The sequence below is a fragment of the Rhineura floridana genome, chromosome 20, assembly GCF_030035675.1.
Source record: "Rhineura floridana isolate rRhiFlo1 chromosome 20, rRhiFlo1.hap2, whole genome shotgun sequence".
NCBI classification, from domain to species: Eukaryota; Metazoa; Chordata; class Lepidosauria; order Squamata; family Rhineuridae; genus Rhineura; species Rhineura floridana.
This window is the reverse complement of record NC_084499.1, coordinates 21,934,470-21,950,499: the sequence shown is the minus strand read 5'-3', so window position 1 is coordinate 21,950,499 and position 16,030 is coordinate 21,934,470. Positions and strand designations below refer to the sequence as shown.

At 47.3% G+C, this 16,030-nt stretch overlaps 1 protein-coding gene and 1 long non-coding RNA gene across 4 annotated transcripts in view; one reads left to right on the top strand and one right to left on the bottom strand.

The window, feature by feature from the left end:
• LOC133373749 (uncharacterized) overlaps nt 1–16,030 on the top strand; it is a 19,466-nt gene extending 3,436 nt beyond the window's left edge. Inside the window, exon 3 of the long non-coding RNA XR_009759743.1 lies at nt 15,909–16,030. This is a non-coding gene — a long non-coding RNA (uncharacterized LOC133373749). The remainder of the gene's footprint in view (nt 1–15,908) is intronic.
• The window catches only part of CCDC187 (coiled-coil domain containing 187), a 34,433-nt gene continuing 20,680 nt past the window's right edge, over nt 2,278–16,030 (bottom strand). For all 3 annotated transcript variants that reach the window (XM_061603882.1, XM_061603884.1, XM_061603883.1), the window contains 6 exons: nt 15,590–15,777; nt 14,147–14,219; nt 13,389–13,541; nt 12,368–12,525; nt 7,732–7,916; nt 2,278–4,997 (listed from right to left, as the gene is read on the bottom strand). In XM_061603882.1, coding sequence (XP_061459866.1) covers nt 3,364–4,997; nt 7,732–7,916; nt 12,368–12,525; nt 13,389–13,541; nt 14,147–14,219; nt 15,590–15,777 — 2,391 coding nt within the window. In that variant the 3' untranslated portion in view covers nt 2,278–3,363. The remainder of the gene's footprint in view (nt 4,998–7,731; nt 7,917–12,367; nt 12,526–13,388; nt 13,542–14,146; nt 14,220–15,589; nt 15,778–16,030) is intronic.

The window sequence follows — 16,030 nt, the reverse complement described above, 5'->3', positions numbered from 1 at the left end:
CCATTGTCTTTTTGACGCCTGCTAAAGACAGTCCTCTTTTAACAAACCTCCTAAAATCTTTATCCCAGTTGGCATCTGTCTTGGAGTTAAACTGATTTTATGTATCTGCTGCTGCTGTTTTAAACTGCTCTTATATTTATAATTGTTTTTATATGTGCAATTGTTTTAACTGTTTTTATATATGTAACTATTTTATGTATATTATTTTGTAAATCACTTCAGGATGCCGCATGGGAAACAATAACAATTATAACAGTCTACAACACCCATTTGAGGAAGGCTGATGTTGTTCTTGGAAATATAACATTAACCTGTAGGGATAATAGTTCTCCCCCGGGAGTTGTCCATGTAAGGTGTATTTGTGCTATAAAGAAGAGGCTGTCTGAGAAGCCTTCTCCCGGCTGATGTTTCGGAGTACAAACTCCCACCAGCCACACAAAAACCCCTCCCCTCTCCCAAAATCAAAGGATGAAAAGTATTTTCTCCAGTGCAATCAACCTTTACAGTATCAACCTTTTTATATAGGATACGAAAGTGCAATCAGAAACATCTTTATTTAAAAATATTAAAAAAGAGTGCTCCAGGCACTCTTGGATGAGACCGATTATCTGGATCCATTTCAATCGGGTTTCAGGCCCGGTTTTGGCACGGAGACGGCCTTGGTCGCCCTGTATGATGACCTTTGTCAGGAGAAAGACAGGGGGAGTGTAACCCTGTTGATTCTCCTTGATCTCTCAGCGGCTTTTGATACCATCGACCATGGCATCCTTCTGGGGAGGCTTGCGGATTTGGGAGTTGGAGGTACTGCTTGGCAGTGGTTCCGCTCCTATCTGGCAGGTCGTCTCCAGAAAGTAGTGCTTGGGGAGCACTACTCGATACCCTGGGCGCTCCAATATGGAGTTCCACAGGGATCAGTTCTGTCCCCCATGCTCTTTAACATCAATATGAAGCCGCTGGGTGCTGTCATCAGGAGTTTTGGAGTGCGTTCTCATCAGTACGCTGATGATATGCAGCTCTACTTCTCCTTTTCATCTTCTTCAGGTGAGGCCGTCAAGGTGTTAAACCGATGCTTGGCCGCGATAATGGACTGGATGAGAGCGAACAAATTGAAGCTCAATCCAGACAAGACTGAGATGCTGTTAGTAAATGGATCCCCTGACCAGATGGATGTTCGACCTGTTCTGGATGAGGTTACACTCCCCCTGAAGGAGCAGGTGTGCAGCTTGGGAGTCCTTTTGGACCCGTCCTTGTCACTTGAGGTGCAGGTGGCCTCGGTGGCACGGAGTGCTTTTTACCAACTTAGGCTGGTAGCCCAGCTACGCCCGTATCTGGACAGGGAACATCTTGCTTCAGTTGTTCATGCTCTGGTAACCTCGAAATTGGACTACTGCAATGCACTATACGTGGGGCTGCCCTTGAAGACGGTTCGGAAACTGCAGCTTGTGCAGAATGCAGCGGCCAGATTAATAACTGGGACCAAGCGGTCGGAACATGTGACACCGATTCTGGCCCGCTTGCACTGGCTGCCTATATGTTTCCGGGCCCGATTCAAGGTGCTGGTTTTAACCTATAAAGCCTTACACGGCACAGGCCCGCAATACCTGATGGAACGTCTCTCCCGATATGAACCTACCCGTACACTGCGCTCAATATCGAAGGCCCTCCTCCAGGTGCCTACTCAGAAAGACGCCTGGAAGGCGATTACAAGAAAGAGGGCCTTCTCGGTAGCGGTCCCCGAACTATAGAACACCCTTCCTGACGAGGTACGCCTGGCGCCTACATTACTATCTTTTCGGCGCCAGGTGAAAACCTTCCTCTTTACCCAGGCGTTTTAGTATTTTTAGTATTTAATATTTTAGTATTTTGTATTTAATGTTGTAAAGATAGTTATATGTTCAACTTTTTCTAATTACTTTTTGACTTATATTTAATGGGATTAATTATGTTAATCTTAGTTTTTGTTGTATGTTTAAATTGTTGATTTGATGACCAGGTGGTTTTAAATTGAATGTAAAGTGTTTACTTGATGTACACCGCCCAGAGAGCTTTGCTATGGGCGGTATAAAAATTGAATTAAATAAATAAATAAATAAATATATGCATTTCTTTGTCATTTTTTTAAACAAGCAACGCAGCACATATCTTGAAATTAAAACTGTTTTGCACAGTCCATATTCAGTGATTTTGGTGTGTTTAAACAAATATTTGCATTTAATTTAATTAAAGAAAATTGAACAAAGCCAGTGAGACATAAACTATTTGTTATATCAGGTCCAAAGTCCCCCCCCCTTGCTGCCTCCTTCACCCATAAGGCAAATCTGCTGTTTGTTGAAATCATTAAACAGCTTTCACTATACATATAAATATTACAAGCACAGACAAATACATGTCGTTGTTTACACTGAGTAGGACTAGCACTGGAATCTCATAGAAATTAATTTCAACGGGTCTACTGAGTAGGGCTTAGTTGAATACACCTCATATGTTTTTTAAATGAAATCATGGCAAACTATTTTTTCATTCACACATTTTACAAAAGATAAACTTCCAATCATGAAAAAAAATCAACTTCACAGTCCGCTCTGCAACTCCTTTTTTCAACACCCTGCATCTGGGCACTTTCCCTCTCCTTCAGTGCCTCTACCACCTCCTGGGGCATCTCTCTGACTTGGACACCCAACACACCCTTTGACAGCACCCATCCTGTAGTTCCCTCTTCACTCCTGTCCTAAGGTCCCTTTTGACATTTTTCTCCCACCCAAATAAACCTCATCCTGAAGCCCCCCAACAGATAAAAAGCATGCTTAAAAGCATCAATCAGCCAACACAACAATGATCTAGGTATATCTATCCATTCAGGTATTGTGCTTCAGATTTTTTTCTAAAAATTAAGAATTGTGTGATTTTTTTAAAAAAAATCCTACTCTTGTCATTTAAACATCCAAGCATTATTTTAATTGGTTAATTAAGTCCTTCCCCTGCCCCCACAGGTTAATTCAGTGTGGCCCTCTGGCATTATGGCTGCACACACCATAATACATTTAAAGCACATGACTTCCCCCAAAGAATCCTGGGATCTGTAGTTTGTTAAGGGTGCTGGGAATTGTAGCCCTGAGAGGGGTGAAGTACAGTACCCAGGATTATTTGGGGGAAGCCATGTGCTTTAAATGCATGGCATGTACACGGCCTATGCCTGCAGTTGGTTTTACAGTTTCTTGTTTTAATGATGTTGTTGGACTGTAACTCCCATCACCCCTGATTATTAGCCAGGGTGTTGCGGTCCAGCAATATCTGGTGGGCTACCCCAGTCTACATTGTCCTCATTGCACAGAAGGCAACTGGAGTTGTTAGCTGAAGAAACATCTATAACACCAGAGATGGTGATGGAACCTTCCCCGGCCTGTCAACTTCAGATAATGACGGCAAGTCATTGGTTTTTACAGATGCATCTTCATCCATGGAATCCATGGAATATGGAAGGTCTTCCGTCTCAGGGAACATAAGTTGCTCTGGTGGAGATGGAAAGTCTTTCAGGCTGAAGTCAGAATTGTCATTTTTTCCGCTCAGGTCTTCAGGAGGGGTGAGAAGATCCTCACTTTGGAAGGAGGCATCCCGTAGGCTAGGGGATGGCAAATCAGTGCTTCCATAAGTCAGCACTTCATCTACAGGAGACACTATATCGTCCTCCATTGCAGGCAAAGGCTCATTGGTGAGGTGTACAGTGCCTTTGTCACTGTTCAGAAGGGGGGTGCAGCCTTTGATTTGGCATTCCTTCCCACCTGCGGACAGACATGAATGAAGGGCCAGCAGCTCAGGCTCCTTTGTGTTTTGACTACATGTGGCAGGGCGATTTTGATCTTCAGCTGTCTTTTCTGTGGTTTTAGGAGAAAGGAAACTGGCATCAGCCTCTTTACAGCCCACAGACACTTTAGTGATTTGGGTAGTTACAGCTTCACCTGGTCTGCTGCTGCAGGACATGCATTCATCAGCTGAATTTTTGGTGCAACTGATTGTACCATCTGAAACTGACAAGCGTTTGGAGGAGCTGAATGACTCTGTGGGGAGCGATGGCCCCTGGTCCCTTGCTAGAAATACAGAATCTTGGAACAGGTCGTTGATGGGTTCCATATTCTTTGAAGATGCTTCAGGTGCTGCTGTCACAGTCTCATGTTTACTTTTAAATTTAGGTGTATTTTCATCATCGCCGTCTCCTTCAGCTTTGCTAACGGTAGCTTTGAGTTCCTCCTGCTTTTGGTCCTCGAGACAGTGGAAGTCGTGGTGGCGGTGGTGGCAGTGGTGGCGGCGGCAGCTGCTAGATGAGGAAGCAGCCTCTGACTCTGCCATTCCTTGGAAAGCCATCTTGTCGCTCTCTGCAACAGGTAGCTGGACTGCAGCTGTGGAAGCATTTGCATCCCTTACAGTAGCAGGCATCTGGGCTTGGAAGGAAGGCGAGTTTGGTCTTGACCCTCCATTGTTGGATAGTATCAAGGAATCCGATTCTTCACTCTCTGGCATGCCTTCTGAAGTCTTTTCCTGGCTGCACAAAACTGCAGTGCCCTCTTGATTTGAGTGAGCACCACGAGATGCTTGAAGGTGGCATCTCCTCCCAGATGATGATGAGTTTCCCTCCCCGGTTGCTTGCTGTGACACTGCAGGGATCCCAGGACCATTGCCATAGCTATCAGGCAGCTGTTCCTGGAAGGCGAATTCCTCAGGCAGGCTTATGTCTGTGTCTTGGGAGTCCCCTGCTTCTAAATCAGACCCTGAAACAGAGCTTCCAGAGATATTTATTAGAATTGCATGGACCTTATGAAATTCAGAATTGAACGGAGGTCTCTCCAGCATCGGAGAGAAGCCATACAATTTGGCAGAGGCTGTTGCAGAAACCAAACACTCTGGTCCCTTATCTGAGGAACTGCAAGGATTGTCTTCTCTGGAATACTTTGTCACACCCACGTCCTCATCCTGTTCCTCCTGTTCCTTGCTCTCCAAATGATCTAGAAAGCAACAGAATTCAGATACTTCTTACTTGCTAACTGATTTCAGAGCCTCCACCTCTAAAAATCCAACATAAACATGTTCCTCATCAGCTCAACAACTGGAAAAGTAATGCCTGTCAAATTTGTTACTCAAGTGTTAAAGGCCAAGGAGTCTCAAATGGAGAAGGGCTTGGCAATTCTAGGCCACTGAGAGCAAAACATTAGGCTCAAATATTGCAACAATTTCATGCCTGTTGTTTTATTATTTTACTCAGTGTTAAGTTGTATTGGTTAGCAGACATGCATCTTTACAGTTTCAAAAAGAAAGGAGAGTTCTCAGCTTAACTCTGTGCAGGCCCAGTTAAGGTTAAAACACTTGCATAAAATGCAAAACCAGTTATTCCTGGAAGTAGTAAAAAGCTGTAAAACATAAACAACACCGATGGGGTCTGTGCTCATGCTGGTAGGAACACCATCAAATTCTGCATCAACCGTAATTCATTCTGGATTTACAGGGTGGAATTCACTGCTCATCCTACTCAGAGTAGACCTATTGAGGTTAACTTAGACTGAGGAGGACTTAGTTGACTACAGCTCACAGATTCTGGCTCAGGTAGAACTGGCTCCAGAACAGAATCAAGGCTTACTAGGACTTGTCAGGTTGCAATATTTTTAAAAATATTTTTATCATCATCATCCTGAATGTCTTTGAAAGAGGATCAGACAAGTTCACGGAGGGTAAGGTTGCCAGTGGTTGCTAGCCATGATGGCTCTCTATTTTCTCAATATCAGAAGCAGCATGCCTCTGAATGATACTGGTTGCTGGGAATTGCAAGTGGGAAGAGTTGCTGTTGCGCTCAGGTCCTGCTTGCTTGTGGGCTTCCCTTTGGGGTATCTGGGTGGCCACTGGGAGGACAGGAGGCTGGACTGGGTGGGCACCTTTGCACTGATCCAGTTGCTGAAGGGGTCTTATGTTATGATTACTCAGCCAGGTGCTTTGAACATATTATTAGTCAATATTATATTTATTAGCTACCACAACAATTAACTGTGATACTATCTGGGTGACCATTTATGGCATATATTATATTCCATTAGGCTAAAATAATATGAATGGGGGCAGTTATGCAGAATTATAAGCACCAGGATAATATTTATAGTTTCCTCAGGTAGGCATTTGCTATATATAATGAAAAAGTGTCTCCTCTGTAAGATCTCGATGTTCTTGTTACAAGCTTGGTGGACAGGAAGAAGAAATATGAGCTGAAGGTAAAACCAAGAAATAAAAATTGCTCCTGTCCAGTCCCATCTCCGGTTTGTGTATGTGCTTTCTCCACCATCCCCTTTCTTAAAAAGAAAGAATGTGCTATCTTAAATTATGTTGAAAATAACCTCACAAGAAAGCACATTTTTAATAGCACATTCAGAATAAGTTATGATTTTCTTCTGAAGAAGCCACATAATCATATTCCTTAATAAACCTTGGGCAGATCTCTTAACATCTGGGTTCTCTGGTGTGATTTACACCAGCAGGATGTTGATCAGTACACTTTAGTAATAAATGAGAAGTCTCTTGTTCTTTCTGTCTGTATTCAAGCGTCATGGAAGCAGCTGAAGTAAACTGGACATAACAGCCTTTGGTCTAGTGTATGATTTCCTTGAGGAGAATTTGAGAGAGGCATCTGCTGTAGACCAAGAGGCTACCCAGCCAGGAGGGATGGGAATTTGTGTGGCTTGAAGTAAATAGTTCTGCAGATCACCAGATCCTTTGACAGCACATTAAACCAGGAACTTCTTTAAACAACAACTTCATAGTTCTAAGGAACAGCAACAACAATACACCCTGATAAAACATACAGGAAGCTTCTGAGAGAACTTTGGGTGTTTTCTTACCAGAATTTAATTCACCAGAAGTGAATTGTCTGGCTTCAGCCTTGTCTGGGGCCCCTGTCCCACCTGCAAGGGTTGGTTGTGATTACTGAATGGTGAGAAAAGTGTGCCCTGAAGCATATGAACCCAGGAAGCTCCCTTCGACCAAATCAGGCCAACTAACTCAGCATTGCCTATACTTTCCCCAACCTGGTGCCCTCCAGATAATTTGGACTATGACTCCCATCAGCCCCAACCAGGCTGCACTAGAAACCAGGTTTTTAGCATTGCAGCCTCAGGTCTCTAGATTCAATTACCAGCTGAATCAGGCAGGCGCCTACCATGATGATGTTTAGATGCCGATTGAAACAGTTTTTGCTTAAGAAGGCTTGCTCTGAGGCGTTACCAAGGCATTTATGGAATATCAATTTTATATCTAAAGAAACTTTTGCCATTTTTGAGTTTGTAGGGATGGGTTTATTTTTAGAGTCTGGAATTGTTTTTAGAGCTGGGGGGGTTGTGTGTTTTATTCTGTTTTTATCTTGTTCACCGTTTCAGTGGCTTTAGTCTGTAAAGCAGTCTATAAATTTGTTTAGCAGCAGCAGCAACATTGTTAAACTGAGCAAAGAGTGGGTGAAACTGAGGTAGTGCTTCACTCTACACATCCAAAGATATTTAGGGCTATTTACGTACACACCCATTGCTTAGGGCAGGGCTGGGGAAATGGAGACCCTCCTTCCAGATGTTGCTGGACTATTGGTGGCTCCCATCACGCCTGATGGTTGGCCCTGCCAGCTGGGGGTGTTGGGGTCCAGGGGCCTCTGGAGCCGCTCCGCCTTCCCAGCTTCTTGAATGCGTCCTCCTCACCCCCCTGCCACATTACCTTTGACCCCGCGGCTTCCAAGCTTTGCGGCTGGGCCTCCAGCTCGCCCCCTGGAGGAATGCAGACCCTCAGCAGTCATTTCCAGCAGCTCAGCCTCTTGAACTCCCGGCCATCGCTCCCACCCAGGGAACATCTCTGCTGCTTGATCCCTTTGTGGAAATGCTTTTCTGCTCTCAGGGCCAAGGCTGTAAGCAAACGAACAGCATTGAATCGTTTGAGGGTCTCGAAAGATTGTGCAGCAGCAGCATGGCACATGGTGCTTTCAGGACAAACAACAAAAACACAGGTCTCTGCCCTGAGGATCTTGCAGTCAAAAAGAGGGAGGCAACAGGGGAAAAGGAGAGCCAACAAGGGAAGACAATGCATTTGCTCTAAGCTTCATCGTAGCAGGAGAGCCTTCCCTTGGTGCCCTCCCGCTGTTTATGTTTTGTTGCACTGACTGGCAGCTGCTCTGCAAGGTTTCAGGCAGCGAGTCTCTCCAAGCCCTTCTTAGGGATGCTGCTGCGGATTGAACCTGGGACTTCTCAGATGCGCCACCCCTGTGCTGCAGTCCTTCCCAGACAGTATCACACTTGTACTTACTGAGTCAGCCCCTTGGTGCATCTAGCTCATATTGTCCACACTGACTGGTAGCACCTCTCCCAGGGTTTCGGAAGGGGTTTTTCCCAGCCCTACCTAGAGATGCTGGGAACTGAATCTTCTGTGTGCACAGTGGATACTCTGCCACTGAGTGGCAGCTCTTCTCTTTCTCTCAAAAAACCCCCCAAAACCCTAGAAAACTAGTTGTTGAATGGAGCTTTTAGGATAAAGCATTGTAAAGTTCTCTGGGCAGTGAAATAACTACAGAATGAATAATGCATAACAATGAGGCGGACAAAGCCGTGATCGCCATACACAGTTTGGTGCAAAAAAAAATCTAGCCTCTCGCTAAAGATGCTGCAGGGAGGGCAACTGCTGTCCCTGGTCTTTGCCAGAGGGACTGATCCAGGCAATGGGGCTCAGCCACTTCCAGAGGCAGCATTGGCCATGGAGCTCGATTAGCAATATCTCCCATTCGACCCACAGCACTGCCAGCCGGCCTCTCCATCAAAGGGAGCGAAAGTGAAGCCAGCAATCCTTTCTAAAGGCACTGCTGACCTATAATCAATAGCAACATGAATTATAGATCAGCTTCATGCAAAGATTTATTTGAGAGTATTTCCATTAGCCAAACACACGGCCCTTCACTTACCCATCACCCTTCTCTATGGGAACAGACAACACATGAAGCGGGGTGGGGGGGATCCACGGAGAGCTTCTGGACCAGACAGGATGGATAGCAGCTACAGGCAGCCCCCTTGGCATGGCAAAGCCTTGACACTCAAACAAGGCACTCTGACGCAGGCCTGCCTGCCTAATGTGACCCACTCCAGGAGGTCTGGGGAGAAGCACAGCAAGCCAGGCAGGTGACAGCCTTTATACTGAATCAAGCCAGCGGCCAGCTAGCCTAGTGGTTGGCAACCAGGGCCATCTCTTTCCCAGTCCTATTGGGTGCTGCTGTCTTGGGTCTCCTGCACTGACAGGAGGCTGGATGACCTTTGAGGTCACTTCCAGCTCTATGATTCTGTGACTCACCTCGAGTTGCATCAACAAGGAGCTTCTCTTCTCAGGGGAGGGGTTGTAGGAGCCCTTTTGACTGGGCCAGATCCAGCCTTATGTAGCAGGAGCGGCCGGTGGCTCCATGCCAGTGGTCCAGTGGAATCTGCTCAGCTGCTTTTAGACCCAGCTGAAGCACCTTGGACAGCTCCTTGTAAGTCTGGACTAAAACCCAGAGTGGATTCCACTGCCCCACTGACATGGAGCCACTGGCTGCCACTGCTAGGTAGCGCTGATTCCTCCCCCCATGCCCCGCCCTCCCCACACCCCCGTGCCCCTCAAATCTGGCTCTACATTTGCAGACATGAAGCCCCCAGATCTGGCTCAATAAGTCAACCATCCTATGCATACTTCCTTGGGAATAAAGTCCCACAGAGACTTAGAGAGAGCGCTGTCTGGCTGTTGGCCTCAATCTCCTCCTTACAGCCACGATTTTAAAGCCCTCCATTTGGCAATAAATAACCTTTTGGGGGAAATCAGAGGTCCTTTTGTCCTGGATAAAGCAATAGGCTATTGTTAGGTCCACAGTATCGTGGGCTGGGCAGAGGTGAGCCTTCCCCTTTTGCCTGAGCAAAGGAGCCAAACTTAGAATAACAAATCCAAAACCGTCACTGAATATTCATTCCCTGAGCTCTCATTTAAGGTTAAAGCTCAGCCCCATCACAACATCAGCCTTCATGAACCAACAGAGCGCCTGGAGAGCTGTTTGCCTTCCTCAGACATCAATCCTAAGGCATGGCTGTGGTGCACGTCTCCTCTGGGGGGGGGAGAGCCTGCCCTATCCCCCAAGAAACGTGTCAGGCTGGCATGCCTGTGAAGCCATCCGTCTCATTTAAATAACTTGAGGAATCAATAGTGATGTCTTCTGATCAAAGAGAGACATCAGTGCAGTGCAGCTATTAGGACTGCAGGTCTCAACATGTGTGTGCGTGTGTGCGTGTGCGTGTGAGCGTCCTGCCTGCTCAGCCAGGCCAACGCAAGGGCCAGGTACTCAGCCAACGGGGGGCACGGGGGGGGGAGAGACACACAGAAACGGGGTGAGTTAAGGGCAGCTGAAGCCAGAAGCTGTCCACTTGCAGGACGATGGATCTGAAGCGCCTCTTGCTAGGAAACGCTCAGTGAATTGTCCCATTGACATTATGGTGATTCTGCTGAAAGCAATTACTGCTCCAAGGGAGAAAGGAGCATAGACTGAAGCACCCTGCAGCACAATTTATCCTTCCACAGATTGGCATGGAAGGGAAGAATCAATTGGCCCACAAGACATTTATTGTAGCCCACAGGCGGCTGCCACAGAGGTCCCTGACAAATGCTGTCGAAGACTTGGACCCCTTTCAGAAACCAGCAACTAGAGAAAGGGGAGAGAGGATATTTTTAGCACCTGCAGCAGAGACTGAGCCCCAAACAGCATTTGATGCTGCCTTATACCAAGACACATCATTGGTCCATCTAGCTTATCCACACTGACTGGCAGCTGTGACCCTCCAAATTTTACACCAGAGATATTGCTAGCCCTATCCAGGGATGCCGAGGACTGGATCTGGGACCTCCTGTATGCAAGGCAGGAGCTCTGCGGCTGAGCTACGGGTCTCCCACACACCGGTCTCTTCTCAACAGACTGTCTCCCTCCAGCTGTGTGACGCAGCTGGAATTCTGGTGCTCTGAGTCTTCATGTCACTTTTGCAGTCTTCAAGGCGCATGTCATGAACAGCCAAGAGGATTTACTTTTTGTAAACCATGAGGTTTTTTGTAAACCACTTTGAGGTTTCCTACGATCAAGCAGTATGTAAATTTTGTTAAATAAACATGGGGAATAAGGCTACTAGCCATGATGACTCTGCTCTGCCTCCATAGTCAGAGGCAATATCATGCTTCTGAATACCAGGCGCTTGAAATTGCACTCCGGTCCTGCTTGGGGGCTTCCCAACGGGCATCTGGTTGGCCACTGTGAGAACAGGAGGCTGGACTAGATGGGCCACTGGCCTGATCCAGTAGGCTCTTCTTATGTTCTTAAGCTGTGATAGCCCATAAGAAAAAAAATCCAAAATCCGCAATCAGACAATACTTTTATGGAACACTGCAAAACAGTGAGCAAGCTTTTGAGTCTTCCAGAGCTCTTCTTCAGGCTGGATATTCACCAATATGGAAAGAGAAAGATGGCCAGGGTTGGGGTGCAACGAATGGTGGGGCAGGGGGGAGAGAGAGAGAGAAGAAAAAAACTGGCTTGATGTTGAAGCGACAGAGTCCGCATCAGTCAGTCTTAAGGTGGGATGGAGGGAGAGATGCCACCAGATGAGACTACTAGGTTGCTATGTACTTCACCAGTCCGGCAGCAGCACAGGGCAGCAGGGCAGGCTTCAGGGAACACCCAGTCCTGGCCTCCACTGCCATCACCACCCAAGATTTGCCACCTGTGGCAGCCGCCTCACTCTGCCTCATGGTGAGGCTGGACCTGCAAGCTGATGCTTCCGGAGAGAAACCTTTTCCAGCAGCTCCCACATAGAGATTGCCTTGGTCTCTTCTGCACATGTTCAAAGGGCAAAGCCTGCCCTTTGCCCCCCCCAGGCCCCATCCAAGCAGGTGAGGCAAATCCAGTGGCTTGGAGTCATCCAAGGCCATCATTCAGGACCTTGTGGTCCACTCCAGGAACATCAGAAGAGCCCAGCTGCTGGATCAGGCCAAAGGGGGCCCATCTTGTTCTGTCAGTGGCCAACCAGATGCCTCAATGGGAAGACACCCAAAAGCAGGACCTGAGCCCAAGAGCCACACTCCCCCTCCCTCTCAAATGCCCCAAAGTATGCACAAGGCCAAAGAGAGAAGGTGTAGGGGGCTGTTTGCATAACCAAAGTGCTGCTTCTTGACAACAGCATGTGGCAAATCAACAGAGGGGTTTGAAAGTCAAGTTTTTCATGGCTCTTGCCCACCTGAAAGCTCATCCCAGCAACCACTTCTCTCTTTCTCCCTTTTTGTAAAAGGGCCAATTCTTCTGTTCATTCCTTACTTGCTTTGGGCCCCGTCCTGGAGCTGGCCGTGGCTGCGTCCGCCTCTGGATCTTCCTGAATGTGTTGCGTTGGAAGGTGCTAGACGGGACACCTTCTTGCCGCCGCCTCCCTCCTCCAGCACAATGGCTCCTCCAAAGTGGCCTGTTCTCCCAGCATCCTGAAAAGGAAAGGGAAGAGCCTGCTGTGGGACAAGGTTTCTCTCTCTCACCGGCCCCCCCGCCTGGGCTCAGCCTGGACTCTGTCCATTCCATGGCACAGATGGAACAAATACTGTATCTATACAGTGTAAAAACAACCCTTTCCAGATGGACAGTCCTTGCACTGTTTTCCAGAGGTCAAAGTGCAGGCTCAGCTACACGGTGGTTTAGTGTGTGTTTGGTGCCACTCACATCCCCGTTTAATTCGCATGGTTCACATTATGTTACTGGCAAACAGAAGCTATCACTCAGTTTGCTCCCTGTAAATCCTGAACCAACCCAGTCCTCTGATAATATGAAAAGGGCCTGGCTTTGGTGGACTCAGGCACCCTGGAGCCAAGCATTTGGGTTTGTGAAGACAAGCACAGGCAGGCCTCCCAGGGCAGGCCTGGGACAGGTGCGGCCTTTCAGGCAACAGGGAAGGGATGAGGAACTACCTGCCCCTCCTACGGCAGGGAAGGGCCAAAGCTCAGTGGGTAGAGCACCTGCTTGGCATGCGGAAGGCCCCGGGTTCAATCCCCAGTGGCACCTCCAGGTAGGGCTGGGAACGTCCCCACCTGAGAGCCTGCAGAGCTGCTGCCAGTCATTGCAGACCATTCTGAGCTAGAGGGACCAGTAGGCTCACTATCAGGCAGCTTCCTCTGCACTCTCCATTGTGGGGGCTCTCACCATGACTCACCCCCCACCAATCCCTCTGGAAGCAGAAGGGGACGGCGGTGGCCCTGTCTCTGGGGGTCCCTGACTTCCACCTCGGATCCCTCTCCGTGACACAGCAGCCTAAGAGGGCGGCAGAAGGAGCACCTCATCTCAGGAGGCCACGGACCTGCTGCGGATCCTTCTCTGCCAGCCTGCCCAGCTGCTGCCAGCGCTGGGCTGTTGCCTGCTGCACCTGCAGGAGCTCTTGCTGCTGCTTCAACAGCAGCTTCCTCTCACGGTGGGCGGCCTTGCAGACGTTCTGCAGGTGCCGGATTTCTGCCTGCAGAGAAGCACAGAGAAGAAGGGAAGGCTGCGGGGTCAGTCCCCAGGCAGGGACCGGGCGAGACCCCCTTTCTGGATTGCTGGAGCACCACTGCCAGTCAGTGTAGGCAACACTGAGCTATATGGATCAACAGGCTGACACGGTATCAGGCAGCTTCCTGCGTTATGGGGAATGACTGTACCTCTGTCACAGAACTCTGAGGGCTAGGATCTTATTTTATTTTTAACAGAAGGGGCGTAGCTCCTAGTGTCAGAGCGCCTACTCTGTGTGCAGAAGGTCCCAGATTCAGTGGTTTGCATCTCCAACAAAAGCTGGGGACTGGCTGAAAACCTAGTGAGCCACTGCCAGTCAGTGCAGACAATAAGGAGCTAGATGGACAGGGCAGCTTCCTATGACCCTAGATGAAGGGCCAACGCAGCAAGAAGAGGAATGGGTTTGGGTTTGGGTTCCCCCCCCCCGGTAATTTGAGCACAGGTTGTTATTAGCAAAGTGGCTTTTTCATTAGGGTTTAATGGAAAACCACATAGAGGGAGCTTCCCACCCACACAAATTCTGGGGGGGGGGTGAGAGAAAAGTGTGATAGCTTCCCCCTTCTCCATTACCTGCTCTTGCTTCAGTTTCGTTAGAAGGGTTAACGCATTGTCATCTATGGCTGATTCTGCTGAATCCTGGCAGCTGAAAACAAGAAACAGTTTGAAATCAATCTCCAGAAAGTAAATTTAGGTCAGCAGGGTTCTTTCAGACCAAGGTCCAATAAAAAGGGAGGAATGTGTCAAGGAATCATAAGTTTGGGAGGGGCCTTGAGGTTATTTAGACCAACCCCCTGCCAACACTTTTCCTCCCCAGCCATATATAGATAAAACCTGGCAAGTCAGGATAACATTCAAGCCATTTGATGAAATGAACTCTAGTCTACAAAACCCTTTAAGTCTTTAAGGTGCTACAAAGGTGCTCTTGGCTACTTTCATTTTCAACATTGCAAATTCACAGCAAAGCCTTTCAGTACAAATTCCTTCATAAAGGTGCTGGAATTTATCCTTTCCTCCTTTGCCTGCCTGGCTTGTGACTTGACAAATGTCATTTGGCCATATTTTTAAGCAAGCTGACCTAAACTGCATCTCCGCAACTAATAAGAGAGGTCCCCATTTGTACCTGCTTTTGAAGACGTTGATCTTTTGATCCTAGTGACTGTGTTGTTTTAATGTGATTGTTTTATTTCATATTTTAAATTATGGATGCTTATATTCGAAAGTTTTAACAGGATCATTTTATACAGTTGCGGACAAGGAAGGGGCTGGCTTGTGCAGCTGTGGCAAGCTGAGCAGGCCCTAGCCAGCTAGGGAGGACTAGCCTCAGAGGGGGGCAATGGTAAACCCCCTCTGAATACTGCTTACCATGAAAACCCTTTCATAGGGTCGCCATAAGTCGGGATCAACTTGAAGGCAGTCCATTTCCATGTTTTTTATTGTGTATTTTAATTTTGGATGTTTATATTTTGGTGCTTGTGTAGTTGGTTTTTATATTTGTAAACTGCTTAGAAGCCTCTTTTGGCAATAAATACATACATTCATGGATCGGAATTTAATTATCCCTTAGATTTTGCACTTTTCCAAATTTTGCAATACCATTCGCGGCTTTAAAAGAACCCGTACCAAAATGCATAAAAATATGAATTCAGGGTAAACTATATTTATCAATGCATATGTTGAGATAAATATATATATATTAACATAAAATATTCATTTAAATATATATTAAGTATGAACTTTCATAAACGATTTTATAGGTGAGCATTTTAGGTTGATTTGAATGTTTTTGTAAGTTGCTTTGAGTTCACTTTTCTGAAAAAAGGGACAAATAATGAATAAAATTATTCATATTAATTATTTTAAAAATCCAGAGATTAATGTGGAAGTGTGCAAGATGGGCACTAACCAGATTCATCTGTTGCTAGATTTGAACTACTGAGATTAGGAATTGGCATTGTCTATGATGCCTCAGATGGGTAAGGCAGGCCCCTACCGCGCTTGCAGAATGGTCCTCACCGCCTCTCCTGCTCCAGCCAGGCCAGCTCGGCCGTGGCTTTCTCCTGAAGGGCCTTTTCGCGCAGCCTGAGGAGGGCCCGCTGGTGTCTCGAGCGCAGCTCCTCTTCCCTCAGGAGTTGCTCCGCCATCCTCAAGCCGAAGCGGCAGAAGGTGCTGGAGCCCCCGTAGAACTGGCTGATCTCACTCCACTAAAGGCAAAACCACGGCAAAGTGAGGGGGGAGGGGGGTCCCATTTGGGGGTCTAACACTGGACCTGCCATTGACAAGGGATTCTGCACCCCCCACCCCTGACTCATTGCTCTCATTTTTGTTTCCACAGTAAAATGAAAAATTAAAGAGTCAAGCAGCCATTGAGGCTTTGATGCCTTCTGCAGACATTTTATTCAGTCAGAGAGCCAATCCCAGCCAGGCCCACAGACAGTTTCATGAAACCACAGAACA